The 16457-nt window shown below is 47.1% G+C and overlaps 1 protein-coding gene across 1 annotated transcript in view; it reads left to right on the top strand.

The window, feature by feature from the left end:
• The window catches only part of DNAH9 (dynein axonemal heavy chain 9), a gene marked incomplete at both ends in the record, with an annotated part of 402526 nt that overhangs the window by 298320 nt on the left and 87749 nt on the right, over window positions 1–16457 (top strand). Inside the window, 3 exons of the mRNA XM_080712788.1 lie at window positions 1350–1775; window positions 8233–8352; window positions 12766–12954. Of these exons, the coding sequence (XP_080568914.1) occupies window positions 1350–1775; window positions 8233–8352; window positions 12766–12954 (735 nt within the window). The remainder of the gene's footprint in view (window positions 1–1349; window positions 1776–8232; window positions 8353–12765; window positions 12955–16457) is intronic.

The following is a 16457-nucleotide window of genomic DNA, read 5'->3' as shown; positions in this document are numbered from 1 at the left end:
GCCCTATTTTTTATTCTTTATTTTGAAACAGGGTCTCACTGAGTTGCAAAGGGCCTCGTTAAGTAGCTGAGGCTGGCCACGAACCACAATCCACCTGTCTCAGCCTCCCAAATGCTGGGATTACAAGCGTGCGCCATCATGCCTGGCTCAAGTTTCTTCTTCTATAGGGGGCTTTCGTGAAGGCTGGGCAGGTGGAGGTGTGTGAGGCTGGCCTCGGTCCCACCGTCTCAAGATACTTACTGATTCTCTGGCCATCCATGGGGGTCCCAAAAGCTAATTAAGATCTCCATTATCTGATCAACTGATAAACTGGAGAGTCCCCAAAATTCTAGGTTTTGCAACACATTGTATCTGTCTTGTTAACAACACACACAGGGCAATTATACTTTATTTCAATGAACTCTAGAATCTAGAGATTTTTCAGAAATTTGGGAGAGACCAGCCTGGGAAAGAGAATTGGTTTGGGGAATAAAGGTTGAGGTGCCTAGCATCATGTTCTTTTTTCCTGAGCTACACCCCCGGCCCTATTTTTTAATCTTATTCTTTGTTTTGAATCAGGGTCTCACTTAGTTGCAAAGGGCCTCACTAAGTAGCTGCGGCTGGCCGAGAACCGCGATCCTCCTGTCTCAGCCTCCCAAGTGATGGTGTGCCACCACGCGCGGCTTAGCACCAGGTTCTTCTGCTAAATTTATGCTTCCCCTTTGCTTCCTATGTGTCTCCTTTCTACCTATTTATTTCTTCTCTCCTGCATCAGAAGGAAGGGCAAACGTGAGACCAGACAGAGGCAGCCGACTGGGGAGCCGGGCCTGGCTCTCCGTCTGAATTATTTCTTGGCAGAAAAAAAAATGCCAATCTGCTATCAGGACAGTCAGTGTAGTTAGAATGCGCTCACGGAACAAAGCAGTTTAATTAAAGTAAAGAAAAAATAAAAAAAAAACCAAGTCGAGTTTCAGTGCTATTCTCCTCGATCCAAGATAGAAATTAATTTATAATAGCCTTATCTTTTATTCATGGAATGCTGCCTATTTCAGACCAGGCTGGCATCCGTCTATCTTTCGGCTGAATGTGAAATAATTGTGTGTTTCTAATGGGTCACGCGTCTGTTCAAGCGGTGAGGGAACACAGCCCGGGCTCGGGCTCACCCTTGAGGGGGGAGTCTGAAGTCCCTGGGGAGGAGTCTGGCCGCCTTCTGATGAGTCAGGGTGTTTAAAATTCAGAGGGCCACGGTGGGCTTCAAAGCAGCCCTTTCAAAGCGATCACTCTACCGCCTAACTCCATTAGCGGGCCCAGGACAAAAAGCAATATCTTTCATTTTCCTCTAACAAACCTCCTCGTTTGTCTCTTCCCAGACCAACCTGACGGAGCTGAAGTCCTTCGGGTCCCCGCCTCTGGCCGTCAGCAACGTCAGCGCGGCGGTGATGGTGCTCCTGGCTCCGGGGGGCAAGGTCCCCAAGGACCGCAGCTGGAAGGCGGCCAAGGTGGCCATGAGCAAAGTGGACAGCTTCCTGGACTCCCTCGTCCACTTCGACAAGGAGAACATTCAGGATTCCTGCCTCAAAGCCATCAGGCCGTACCTGCAGGACCCCGAGTTCAACCCCGAGTTCGTGGCCACCAAGTCCTACGCGGCCGCGGGCCTGTGTTCTTGGGTCATAAACATCATGAAGTTCCACGAGGTGTTCTGTGACGTGCAGCCCAAGCGCCGAGCGCTGGGCAAAGCCACCGCGGAGCTCACGGCGGCCCAGGAGAAGCTGGCGGCCATCAAAGCCAAGATCGCTGTGAGTGGGCCCAGGGCTCCCTGACCTCCAGCCACCAATATACTCAACACCCTCTAGCCCTTACCCCGAACCTACGTCACAATTTTAAGGAGAAATGAGAAAAACACATTTTTGTGCAATTTCTTTTTTTTTTTTTTTTTTTTTTTTTTTTTTGGTGGTACTGGGGGTGGAACCCAGAGGCTTTCTACCTCCGGGCCTTTTTATATTTTTATTTGGAAACAGGGTCTCACTAAGTTGTCAAAAGCCTCTCTAAGTATCCGAGGCTGGCCTCGAACCCGTGCGATCCTCCTATCTCAGCCTCCCAAGCGCGGGGATTACAAGCGTGTGCCACCACGCCCGGCATAATTTCTTTCTTTCTTTTTTTTTTTTTTAGTCCTGGGGATTGAACCCAGGGGCATTCTACCTTGAATCTATATCCCCATCCCGATTTTTTTTTTAACTTTTTCATTTAGTTTTTATTTATTTTTTGTGTCTGTGTGTATGGTGCTGGGGATGGAACTCAAGGGCATTCTGCCTCTGAGTTACACCCCCAGCCCTACTTTTTATTCTTTATTTTGAAACAGGATCTCACTAAGTTGCAGAGGGCCTCACTAAGTAGTTGAGGCTGACTGTGAACCCCAATCCTCCTGTCTCAGCCTCCCAAGTACTGGGATTAAAAGTGTGTGCCACCACACCGGCTTTTTTTTTTTTTTTTTTTTTTGGCAGTACTGGGGGGTTGGAACCCAGTGACATTCTACCTCTGAGCTACACCCCAGCACTATTTTTTATTCTTTATTTTGAAATAGGGTCTCACTGAGTTGCAAAGGGCCTCACTAAGTAGCTGAGGCTGTCTGCAAACCTGGTTCCTCCTGTCTCAGCCTCCCAAGTACTGATATTACAAGCATGTGCCACCTCACCCCACTAACTTTTTTATTTTGAAGCAGGATCTCTGCTAAGTCGCTGAGGGTCTCACTAAATAGTTGAGGCTGGCCTCAAGCCTTCTATCCTCTTGCCTCAGTCTCCCAAGTCCTGGGATTATAGGCCTGTGCCACCATGCCTGGCATCTCTTTATATTTTTTTATAGTCAAAGAAACCTTTTGGACCATTGCTTTAATTCTTTGCTTCCAAGGAAAGAAAGGCAGACAGATGCATATTATCCACGGAACCAACTGTTCTCTTAATTAGCCACTAATTAATTTTTTTTTTTTTTTGGTGGTGGTACTGGGGTTCCTGGAAGCCCTTCTACCTCTGGGCTACACTCCCAGACCTATTTTTACATTTTTTATATTTGGAAACAGGGTCTCCTAAGCCAGCGCGCGCGGCTGGCTTCGAACCTGCGCGATCCTCCTGTCTCCGCCTCCCAAGCGCGGGGATTACAAGCGTGCGCCACCACGCCCGGCACCACTAATTAATTTAACATTTTGCGTATCGGATAGTTAATAAGAAAAGATTCAGATTGATAGATTCTTCCTGTTTTCCCTTTTAGAATGTCACTTTTGACCACTTTGTTTCACCTAAGGTAGCTTTAATCTTCAATTTTGGCCACCTATCTGTCTCCATTTCAGCGGTGCAGACCTGTGGGCATATTTTGTGCTACCTGCATTGTTTGATGAGTGCTTTTAAAATCCAATAGTAAACCGGGCATGGTGGCACTCACTTGTAATCCCAGCATGTGGGAGGCTGAGACAGGAGGATCGCGGTTCACGGACAGCCTCAGCTACTTAGTGAGGCCCTCTTCAACTCAGTGAGACGCGGTTTCAAAATAAAGAATAAAAAATAGAGCTGGGGGTGTAGCCCGGAGGTAGAATGCCCCTGGGTTCCATCCCCAGTACCGCAAAAAAATAAATACATAAATACAAAAATAAATAAAATCCAGTAGTTGAGTGAAGTGCAGGGGCATTACTTGAATGGCTGAAGCAGGAGGATTGCAAGTTTAAAGCCAATCTGGGCAACTTAGCAAATCCTTGTTTTAAAATAAAAAATAAGAAGGGCTTGGATATAGCTCAGTGGTAGAGTGTCCCTGAGTCAAATCCCTAGTACTACCAGAAAAAGCAACATATTATGATCTGGGGGTAGGGAGGAATTTCTTGCTCATAGATATAAGCCATGGGCCTCATCATTTTTAAGTATCGTGTAGATAATATTACTCTATCTACTTCACCCATGTTTGGGAGAAGGTAATGGTGACCTCAAGTTCACGCATATTTGAGAGAGGATTTGCCTTGAATTTTACCTTATCATTAAAATGAATACTCTGAAAGTAAAATGTAGAAACCAACCCAGATATGGTGGCACACACCTCTAATCCCAGAATATGGGAGACTGAGATAGGAAGATCACAGGTTAGAGGCAACCTCAGCAACATAGTGGGACTCCTAGCAACCTAGTGAGACCCTGTTTCAAAATGGAAAAATATGCCGGGCGTGGTGGTGCACGCTTGTAATCCCAGCATTCAGGAGGCTGAGACCGGAGGATCGCAGTTCAAGAACAGCCTCAGCTACTTAGCGAGGCCCTTCACAACTCAGTGAGACCCTGTTTCAAAAATAAAAAGACTAAAAAATAGGGCTTAGGAAGTAGCTCAGAAGTATAATGCCCCTGGTTTCCATCCCCAGGACCACAAAAAAACAAGTAAAAATAAAATCAGGCTGGGGGTGTAGCTCAGAGATAGGATGCCTGTGGGTTCAATTTCTAGTAACACATACACACACACACACACACACACACACACACACACACACACACAATGTAGAAATCAGAATCCTTATGATAATACAACTTAAAACTCTGTTCAGATGGGCGTGGTGGTGCATGCTTGTAATCCCCATGCTTGGGAGGCAAAGACAGGAGGATTGCGCTGGCTTAAGACACCCGTTTCCAAATTTAAAAATATATATAAAAATAGGTCTGGGAGTGCAGCCCAGAGGTAGAAGGGTTCCATCCCCAGTACCACAAGAAAGAAAAAAGCCTCTGTTCCAATCAAGTACTATTTATTGGCTGGTCTGTATCATGCCCAAACTCAAGCTTCCTGAACTGAAATGAACGCAGTCTCGGTGGCCATATTGTGGGGCTGTTGTAGGGTTTGAAGACCTCGTACATGGAAAGCAGAAACCCAGATCCGGCCCCTGGCCTAGGCAGCAGTAGAAACAGTCATAACTGTAGTCTCCTGTGACTCCCTACCCTAATCAAGTTCAAGCCAAACAACTTTCTGGAAATTTAATTTCTTTTGTGTGTGTATGTGAGTTGTATCCAGAGGCACTCTACCTCCAAGCTACACCCCAGCTGCTTTGAAATAGAGTCTTACTAAGTTGCTGAGGCTGGCCCCGAACCTTTGATCCTCCTGTCTCAGCCTCCCAAGTACAGAGATTACTGGCATGTGCTACTGAGCCCAGTTTGGATATTTAATTTCTCCATCTGTATTTCAAACAAATAAGATTCCTGCGGCAAATGCGTTGCGCCAACAAAGTGGGGTTTAAAATCGTGAAAGCAGGATTGTGGACACGCATCCTGCCTCCTGTACCTTGGGTTTATTCATTGATAGGTGAAAATCTGTGGCCGAAGGCTGTGATTTAAATATCCTTGCAACCAATTTCTCTAATTTAAAAAAAAAAAAAAAGTAGTTCAAGCCAGGCATGGCGGTACACGGCTTTAATCCCAGTACTTGAGAAGCTGAGACAGGAGTATGACAGGTTTAAAGACAGCCTCAGCAATTTAGTGAGACCGTTTTAAAATAAAACATAAAAAGCCGGGCATGGTGGCGCACACTTGTAATCCCAGCATTTGGGAGGCTGAGACAGGACGATTGCGGTTCGTGGACAGTCTCGGCTACTTAGTGAGGCCCTCTGCAACTCAGTGAGAGCCTGTTTCAAAAAATAAAAAATAAGCCGGGCGTGGTGGCGCACGCTTGTGATCCCAGCATTCAGGAGGCTGAGACTGGAGGATCGCGGTTCGCAGACAGCCTCAGCTACTTAGCGAGGCCCTCTGCAACTCAGTGAGAGCCTGTTTCAAAATAAAGAATAAAAAATAGGGCAGGGGGTGTAGCTCGGAGGTCGAACGCCCCTGGTTCCATCCCCAGATCCACAAAAATAAATTAAATAAATAAATAAATAAATAAGGGGTTGGGGAAGTAGCTCAGAGGTAGAATGCCCTGGGTTCCACCCCCAGTACCAAAAAAAGTTTAAAAGGTATTTTGGCACTTGCATCTCTCTGAGCTACTAGTTGGGAAGGGTTTGAACATGGGTAGAGCATTTGCTTAGCCTGTGTGAGGTCCTGGGTTTGATCCCCAGCAGCACTGGAAAAAAAAAAAACCCTAAAATTTAAACTGAAAAATTTAAAGGTATTTTGGAGAAGCAACTAAACTCTGCAGGCTTGCTTTGTATATCCAGATGTTCGTGGACCATTGGCTCATAATGATCATCTCCCTCAGCAGTCCTCCTCAAAGAACCACACGTACAACACGCCGTAACATTTCCCATTTCAGCTTTTGGGGGAGGGGAAAGATTCCCCAATAATTTCTATGTCTGTCGGCCTCTTCACAATTTAACAAGAAAAGACTTCCGAATCATTTTTATGTTCCTCTGCCTCTTCAAAACTGTAACAAGCACCGAATTTTCAAGGACTCTTTCCTCGAGTTATTTTAACCAAAAGAACATTTGGTGCAAAGGGAATGTTTTCAAATGTTTATACCTTTTCAGTAGCCAATATTCACATGACAGGCCTACTCAACCTGGGAAAGCAATAAGATTATCTTTAAAATACTTGGCTACCTTACGAAGGCACTTCATTTCTGCCAAAATATTTCCTGGAGGGGGGAGGAAAAAATGTATTCTTGCTTTTGACAACCTCTTCTCCATCCTTTGCATATTTTATACACATGCCAATCAACATCACAGGGAACAAAGACTTTCCCTTTTAATGTCAAAGGTCAAGGGCCAAGGTTCAGCCCTAACATACAGGCTCATCTCATCCAGGGCAAGAAATCTCTCCCCATGTGCTAATGAAGCTGCTGAGCCTTCTGCAGCCACACACACACATGTATGTGCACATGTACACACACATACACACATGTGCGCTCACAAGCTTTACTTTTGGAAATTTTAGCTGGGCGTGGTAGCGTACATCTGTAATCTCAGTACTTGAGAGGCTGAGACAGGAGGGTTGCAGGACAGCCTCAGGAAGTAGTAAGACTCTCACCGACCTAGCAAGACCCTGTTTCAAAATAAAAATAAAAGCCGGGCGTGGTGGCGCATGCCTGTAATCCCAGCATTTGGGAGGCTGAGACCTGAGATTCACGGTTCACAGACAGCCTCAGCTACTTAGTGAGGCCCTCTGCAATTCAGTGAGACCCTGTTTCCAAATAAAGAATTAAAAATTGGGCCGGGGGTGTAGCTCAGAGGTCAAATGCCTCTGAGTTCCACCCCCCAGACCTGCAAAAAATAAATAAATAAATAAATAAATAAATAAATAAATAAATAAGAATAAAAATAAAATAGGGCTAGGGGTGTAGCTGGGAGGTAGAAGGGCCCTGAATTCAATCCACAGTAGCACCAAAAATAAATAAATAAATAAAGAAAGAAAGAAAGAAAGAAAGAAAGAAAGAAAGAAAAGAAAAATTTTAGGATTATTTCAAATAAAGAATTTTATATGCAGGATATCTTTAAAGGGGGGAAGCATATATCAAAACAGATTGTACAACATAATTTTGATTTGATTCTATAGGGTGGAAATACAGAAAACATGTTGAGGGGTAATTATCTCTCTGGGTGGTAAATTTTACTTGTTTTTGTTTGTTTGTCTATATTCTCTTTTTTCTATAATGAACATAGATTGTTACAATTTAGAAAAATCAGCATAAGCAAGAACAAAGAAGGCATTTCCACAGGGCAGACAGTCACACAGAGGGTAGAATATCAAACAGTAGAGAACTTTCTTTTCTTTCTTTCTTTCTTTCTTTCTTTCTTTCTTTCTTTCTTTCTTTTCTGCAGTACTGGGGATTGAATCCAGGGGCATTCTACCTCCGAGCTACACCCCCAGCCCTATTTTTAAACAGAGTCTCATTAAGTTGCAGAGGGCCTCACTAAATAGCTGAGGCTGTCCGCGAACCTACATCCTCCGGTCTCAGCCTCCCAAGTATTGGGATTACAAGCGTGAGCCACCATGCCCAGCTGAGAAGGATTTCTAAATAAAAAATAATGACAGATTGTTAAGACTCCATCAGAGCCTGCAATCCAAAGGCTTAACGGTATTTATTCGACCCACCTAAAGAATTTGCAGATGACTTAATTAATCGCTAATGCTGCAAGCAGCGGGAGGCGGGCTGTGGTGCGGCATGCCTGTGACCCCAGTACTTGGGAGGCTGAAACCGGAGGATCGCGGGATTCACAGCCAGTCTCAGCCACTCAGTGAGACCCTCCGCAACTTAGACCCAGCAGCGCCAGAGGTGACCCAGCTGCTGACAGACCTCGTGCTCCTTCCTAAACAGCACCTTAATGAAAACCTGGAGAAGCTCACCGCCAAGTTTGAGAGGGCGACGGCAGACAAACTCAGATGTCAGCAGGAAGCCGAAGCGACGGCAGGCACCATCTCCCTCGCCAACCGCCTGGTAAGTGCGCGCCGTGGCAGCAGCCAGGACCCCGATTGTATTAGCAGCGCTACCTGGGTACCACAGAGGCGCTACATAGAGGAGCACAGCTGAGCGCTGCTCACCTTGGGGAGAAATATTAAGATGCACTGGAAAGCAGAGACAGAGGTCTCAGGAAAACAAGGGTGAGCGCTGTGGTCCAGGCAAAGGAGTTTTCTTACAGAGATGGTTGGATGGAAGGAGGCGTGGGATCTGTCACAGCCCGTGCAAGACGTGACCGTACTTGCATGTTTAAAGAATCATTATAGAAAGAAAGTATTAAAGATAACGCTAGCACTTTATAAGGAAACTCTAATGCTCTTATTAATGTTTTGATAATAAGAGTGATCAGGAAGCCGGGTATTGTGGTGCACACCTGTGATCCCAGTAGTTGGGAGGCTGTAGACAGGAGGATTTCAAGTGTGAGGCCAGGCTCAGCGACTTAGAGAGACCCTGTTTCAAAATAAAAAGTACAACCGGGCATGATGGCACAGGCTTGTAATCCCCATACTTGGGAGGCTGAGACAGGAGGATCACAGTTCGCGGACAGCCTCAGCTACTTAGGCCCTCTGCAACTTAGTGAGACCCTGTTTCAAAATAAAGGATAAAAAATAGGGCTGGGGGTGTAGCTCAGAAGTAGAATGCCTCTGAGTTCAATTTCCAGTACTACAAAAATAAATAAATAAAAAGTTACTCAGGGGAAAGAAGGAAGGAAGGAATGGAAGGAGGGAGGGAAATAAAGACAAAGAAAGAAAAGAAAGAAAAAGAAAGAAAGGAAGAAAGAAAGAAAGAGAAAGAAAGAAAAAGAGGGGAGGAGGAGGGAGAGGAAGAGGTAGGTGGAGGGAGAAGAGAGGAGGAGAGAAAGAGAAGGAAGAGGAGGAGGAGGAGGGAGGAGAGAGAAGAGGAGGGAGAGGAGGAAGAGGGAGGAGGAGAAGGGAAAAGGAGGGAAAAGGAGAAAAGAGGAGGGAGAAGGAAGAAGAGGAAGAGGGAGGGAGAGAGAAGTGGGAGGAGAGAGGAGGGAAAGGAGAAAGAGGGAGGGGGAGAGGAGGGAGGAGAGAGGAGAGAGATGTGATCAGGATTAGAAACTAAGGAACAGAAACGATGAGCCTGGTTGACCCTGAGTGTTTTGGACGTGACTTACTTACCGGTGTGCTCTCTTCTGAGAGAGCAGGTCTGCGGAGCAGGGCGGGGCAGGAGTGCCTGTGTTCTGGGTGTCTGTGGCTGCAGAACAAATGACCTTGAAACTTAGCCATCTGACACCAGAAGCATTCGACTAGATGCCGCGGGTCTGTGGGCCTGTCTTGTGGGCCGAGCTCGGGTGGCCAGAGCTTCTGCTGCAGAACGGAGCACTCCGCCTTGTTCGGCTGGTCCCGCCTGGAGTCAGGGATGGCTTCCTCCACATCCCTTGGCAGGGGTGGCGGCGGGGCGGACTCAGCGGGGCCTCTCTCCCTACGTGCAGTGTCAGGAACCCTCCATGCAGTGTCTCCTGCAGGCTAATCAGACACCATCTATAGTGCCCAGGACTCCATAAGCAAGTATTCCAAGAGACAAGAAGGGGGAAGTTCCAGGCTCTTATAGGGACCCCGAACCCACACAATGTTAAAGGCCGGGGACCCCGAGCCCACACAATGCCACATCCACTCTATTCCATTTGAGTAGTCAGAGATTTGACTCTTGATGAAAAACATCAAAGAATTTGTGTCCTTTTTTTATAGTCCCAATGTCTTGTATTTCTCATTGCCTTTATCAGCTAAGATCCTGCAAAGTGTTTTTTTTTTTTTTTCTGGATGTGATTTCTCTTCAACGTAGAGTCTTAGCACCATCGTCATGGACAAAGGAAACCCCAGTGGGTTCCTTTTTACACGTATGCCCGCTACCATTTATTTATATAATGAAGCCACATTTTTTTAATGTAGGGAGAGATGAGTCATGGCCATCCCTGAACCGAGCCGTGCTTTAGCAAGGACAGACCGTGCCACACGCGTGGGTCTGTGCGGTCATCGCAGGGTGGGTCGCTGCACAGCTTGGAGGTGCTCCACTTAGCCCGACAGTTTGGTTTGGAGACGGCGCCTCTGCAAATGTGCAGAAGCCACCGAGATCTCCCCACTGGTCCTCCTCCATGAAGTCTCCTGTTTGGTTTCTAGAGCTCAGCACAGCCCTCTGTGTCTAGCTGGACCATTTTCTGAGCTGGTCCTTGTGGGAAGCAGGGTGAAACTGAGGCTCGGAGACTCAGGACTCATGGGCTCTGAGCCACCTCCATCTCTACCAACAGATTCTGGGGAGCCCCTTGGACTTTTCTGGTTTAATCTGAAACATGGGATTAGGAACGGCTGGGTTGGCAAATCGCTCAGGTCTTCCCCCAGTGCTGATATTTTATGATGTCTTCTTTGAAGGAAATGATTAAGGGTGTGTCCTAACTCAGAAGATAAGCTCTGATGATCATCTGTGGAAAGATTGGCTCTCCTCCCAAGAAGCAAGGTGCCGTCTTGGAGTGGTCCAGGACAGTTAGGATGTGTCTGCCCTCCACAGTCCTCTACCTACACTCCTGAACTCTTAACACGGTGTCTTAGTTATTGCATTGATCTCTCACCCAGTATACTTTTTTTTTTTTTTTTTTTTTTTTTTTGCAGTACTGGGGATGGAACCCAGGGGCATTCTACCTTCAAGCTATACACCCAGCCCTTTTTTTATTCTTTATTTTGAAACAGGATCTCACTGGAGTTGCAAAGAGCCGAGGCTGTCCTTAAACCACGATCCTCCTGTCTCAGCCTTCCAAATGCTAGGATTACAAGCGTGCAGCACCATGCCTGTCTCAGTATACATTATTTATAGCACATAAACTTGATTTTATTTTTGGTTTCTGCTATTCATAGTTAGGACTCATTTCTCCCCAGCACTTGGGGAGGAAAAGGGACAGGTGCCTAATTTCCTAACACATCTTACTGATTGAAATAAGTGCGGCGGGTACCCGGCGGGCAGAGATATATGCGCGAGTCTGATATAAAGATGCCAAAAGCCTTTATTCATCCAGAGTCGGCCGCCCGCCATCGCAGGTAGTTCCTTCCCCGCCCGCTCCCGCGCGGGCCCACAGGAACGGGCGAGCATGAGAGCGCATGTCTGTCTATCCCTGGGTGTCTCTCTCGGCCTGTCTGTTTCCCTCTGAGGTAGCAGCATCTACCTTAAATCGAGGGGAGTGGTCTCTTCTGTGGGAATCACAGAGCTCTGCGGGGTAAGGAGGCGGGTCCTTCTTGCCTCCTGGCTTCCGGCCTCCCACTGCGGGGCAGCGCCTCAGACCTTTCACTTACCAACCAGACTTTGTGCTAAGTGATTAAGATACAGGGCAATCAGATTTTATCCCCTCAACAATGCTTCGGGGTAGGTGCTATCCATCTCCACAGGGAGAAAGAGCAATGCCTCCATGCTTGTGTTAAAAACCTGTCATCTTGCCGGGTATGGTGGCACATGCCTGTAATCCTAGTACATGGGAGGCTGAGATAGGAGGATCACAGGTTCAAGGACCTCAGCCTCAGTCACTTAGCAAGGCCCTCTTCAAACCAGCGAGACACTGTTTCAAAAATAAAGTAGGGTGGGGCATGTACCTCAGACGCAAAATGCCCTTGGGTTCAATCTTCAGTACCAAAATGCAAAACAAAACAAACAAAAATAGTGTCCTCTGAAAGGATATGGATATACCATGCTCTATGGTGTATATACACCTGGAATTTTATTCACCAATGAAGATGAACGAAATTAGGTCATTTGCAGGAAAATGGATGCCACCACTAGAGGATATTAGGCTAAGTGAGATCGGCCGTTCTCAAAAAGCCAAGGGTCATATGTTTTCTCTGATATGTGGAAGCTACAGAGAAAATCAGAAACAAAAGGGACCTTAAATAAATAAAGAAAGAGACCAGTAGAATAGAGGAAGAGGGTTGGGGAAGGGAGGTGGGCAGGGGAAAAAAATAAGGCTTAAGGAAGGAAAGAGTTCGATTAAGGTTTATAATATATCACTACCAATCTCATTAATACATCTGGGGAGAGAGAAAGGGGAGAGCGGGGTGCAATGTGGAGGGAAACGCGCCAAGTGCTGCGTGTCTGTACTGATGTCTCACTTTGAATCTCACTATGGTGCATAATTACAATGCACCCATAGAAGTATAAAAATAAATTATAAGAACAAAGCTGCCATCTCTCCGCGGCCCACAGAATGCAGAGCGTAGACCAGGGACTTGTCCCCGCAGCAGCTAGGACGCATCCCCACTGGTCTTGGACTTACCGGCACTCCCCGCTGCGAAGTCGCAAGGGCTTCGTGGTCCCTGAGGCTGAGTCTGCAGCCCTGGCACCGGCCGTGTCTCTGACAGCATCTCCTCTCCTCTCTGACCTTTGCAATGGCAGGTGAGAGGACTCGCTTCTGAAAACGTGAGGTGGGCGGAAGCCGTGCAGAGCTTCAGACAGCAGGAGCAGACCTTGTGTGGCGACGTCTTGCTTGTTACAGCCTTCGTTTCGTACCTTGGCTTCTTTACGAGGAAATACCGGCAGAGCCTCATGAACGGGACCTGGAGACCCTTCCTGAGCCAGCTGAGCGTACGTACTAGCCAGAGGCCTGACTGCATCTGCACCTGGGTACCAGCAAGGCCATGTGACCACCCACATTCAAACCTTCTACACTCTATTCCTGTCCTCCACCTCACCCTGGGCTGCGGTCCCCTACTCCCTAGGTCACCTCCAGGCCACCAGAGGACAGAACCTCACCTCTTGTTTTGGGTGGGGGAGGACTGGGGATTGAACCCAGGGCCTTCTACCTCTGAGCAATACTCTAAGCCCTATTTTTTGTTTTTGTTTATGTTTATGTTTTTGTGGTACCCGGGATGGAACCCAGGGGCAATGTCCCTCCCAGCTACACCCCCAGCCCTATTTTTTAGTCTTTTTATTTTTGAAACAGGGTCCCACTGAGTTGTGAAGGGCCTCGCTAAGTAGCTAAGACTGTCCGCAAACTGTGATCCTCAGGTCCCAGCCTCCCAAATGCTGGGGTTACAAGCGTGCACCAACCACGCCCGGCTCTCCCAGCCCTATTTGATTTTTTTTTTTTTTTTCGGGTACTGGAGATGGAACCCTGGGGCATTGTACCTCCGAGCTATACACCCAGCCCTATTTTTTTTTTTTTTTGAAACAGAGTCTCACTGAGTTGTGAAGGGCCTCGCTAAGTAGCTGAGGCTGTCCATGAACCGCAATCCTCCAGTCTCAGCCTCCCAAATGCTGGGATTACAAGCGTGCGCCACCACGCCCAGCTTGATTTTCTTTTAAACAGAGTCTCATTAAGTTTCTGAGGCTGTCCTCAAACCTGGAATCTTCCTGTCTCAGCTTCCCAGGCACTGGGCTCACAAGTGTGAGTTTCCATGCCTTACCTTTAATGAGGTTCTCCATGGGAACTGTGGTCCTCTGGCCAGAGGCTGGCTCTCCTCAAAGCTGGGAAACCTGGAAGAGCCCAGAACTCTGGGTTTCTCTCTAGTCTCCCTGCTCCAGAGCCAAACATCATATAAGAACAATTGAGGAAATTCTATTTTTTTCCTTCCTTCTTTCTTTGCTTCCTTCCTTCTTTCCTATTTATTTCCTTTCTCCCTTCCTTCCTACCTCCTTCCCTCTCTTCCTTCTTTCTTTTCTTCCTTCCTTCCTTCTTTTCTTCCATTTTAGATACAAAGAACTGAACCCAAGGGCATTCTATTTTGAAACAGGGCCTCACTAAGTTATTGAGGGCCTGCCTAAGTTCCTGAAGTTGGCCTCAAACCTGTGATCCTCCTGCCTCAGCCTCCCATGCACTGGGATGACAGGCCCATGCCACCACACCCGGCCCCTTTTCTAATCCTTCATCGCCCTTTCATGGCATGGTTTGCGCCCACAGCTCAGAGACAGCCCGTGAAACAGCCTGGCACCCCACAGCTTGGGCGCTTGTTCCCTGGGCTATGCCGTTCATCTTCATCAAGTTAACTAGGTAATTTTACCTCTCCTCGCGCTTAAAGAAGTGGGGAGATGCTGGCTCCTGATCTTAGGGACTCCAAGCGGCAGATGGGCCCTCGGCTCAGAACAACTCCTAACGTTCCCTGACACATTCCCATCACCAGTGGTCCTCATCCCGCGCTTATTAACAAGTGCTCAGCGTGTTCTCTAATCTTCACCATAAAGGAGGCTCAGAAGACACCCAAGTGGGCCAGGCGTGGTGGCGCACACTCGTAATCCCCTAGTACTTGGGAGGCTGAGACAGGAGGATCCCAGGTTTAGGGACAGCTTCAGCAAAGGGTGAGACTCCCAGCAACTTAGCAAGACCCTATTCAAAAAAAAATTTTTATTTAAAGAGAGGTAGAGCTGGGCGTGGTGGCGCACGCTTGTAATCCCCGTGCTTGGGAGGCGGAGACAGGAGGATTGCCCAGGTTCGAAGCCAGCCACGCTGGCTTCAGAGATCCTGTTTCCAAATAAAAATATAAAATAGGTCTGGGAGTGTAGCCCTAAGGTGGAAGGGCTTCCAGGAACCCCAGTACCACCAAAAATAAATAAATAAATAAATAAATAAATAAATAAATAAATAAATAAATAAATATAGAATGGCCCTGGGTCCAATCCCCAGTCCCATAAAATAAAATAAATTAAATTAAATTAAATAAAGACACCCAAGTGCCCCTAACACATTCATACTCCCAGTAAGGAGGCTGAGTTTATAAATATCAGCTTGAGAAAGAGTTGGCATTGAAAGCTCACAACGTACAGTGAAGGGTGTCACTCCTAAATCAGCTGGCAGCTGTATTCTTGGAAAGTAAAGCACCCTCCCTGTAGTGATGTTGACCGGTTTATATCATCACTTCTCAACTTTGCACTACCAACTGTCACAGTGTCAGAAACGCTGTGAGGACTAATTAAGTTCTCATTAATATGGCAGTACTGAGCCAGGCGTGGTGGCGCACGCTTGTAATCCCAGTACTTGGGAGGCTGAGACAGGAGGATCGCAGGTTCGAGCACAGCCTATGCAAGTAGTGGGATGCTAGTCAACCTAGCGAGACCCGGTCTCCAAATAAGAAATAAGATCTGGCTGGGTGTGTAGCTTGGAGATAGAATGACTCTGGGTTCAATCCCCAGAACCACAAAAAAAAAATTTTTTTTATAAACATGGCAGTGCTAGTTATATTAATTTCCTATGTTGAAAGTACTAGTTAGGCTGTTGTTGTATTCATCGCGAAGGCTTATGTAAAAGAATAAACTGCTAAAAGAACCACCATTAGCTGAAGGGAGGAAGAAGAGCTACTTGTTCACAGCCAGCCAGGACTGCCATAGTTTTATTCTGACGCATTTTTGTGCCGTAGAGCCCTTAACAACATCATAGTCAGTTTTCAGTGGCTGTAAGAGAACGCCCGAGGCTGGGTACTTTATGAAGAGGAGAGATGTATTTGGCTCATGGCTCTGGAGTCTGGAAAGCACGGGAGCAAGGATCCTGCATCTGGTGAGGGCTTTCCTGCTATGTAGGGCTCCAGTGTCTGGTGAGGACTTTCCTGTGGCATCTTCCCACAGTGAGAGGCAGAAGACCAAGAGCCAGAGAACAAGAGGGGACCTAACTCACTTCTATAGCAAAGCTACTCTCAGGAGGACCGAGCCCCTTCCTGATAATGACAGTCAGTCCATTTAGGGGGGCAGAGACCTCACGCCCCAGTCGCCTCTCCTTAGACCCCACCTCCCAGCACTCCTACAACGGGACGAAGTCCTCAGCCCATGAATCTGGGGGACACGTTCAATCCACAGCAGGCAGCCTGGTAAAGCCCGTCCCGTTCCTTCCCAGAATAATGTTGCTGTGCGTAAGACAATAAAGGAAAACAATATATATTGAAAACTATTTCTGGTCCCAGGATAAGAGGGTCTAAAAGGCAGATTCCCCTTCAGCAGCTCACTCAGTGGTACGACACAGGTTATATGGGTCCTCAGTGGATACCAGCAAAAGAACAGGAGAGGGTTTGGAGCGGTTTCCCCCGGGGAACTGCGGGCAGAGCAAAGCACAGGGGAGAGATGGGTTAACAGGGCAGATGTCTAAACCTCAGTCACATTATGCT

The sequence above is a fragment of the Muscardinus avellanarius genome (genome assembly GCF_963383645.1).
Source record: "Muscardinus avellanarius genome assembly, chromosome: 16".
Lineage (NCBI taxonomy): Eukaryota > Metazoa > Chordata > Mammalia > Rodentia > Gliridae > Muscardinus > Muscardinus avellanarius.
This window is presented reverse-complemented; position numbering and strand designations above follow the sequence as displayed.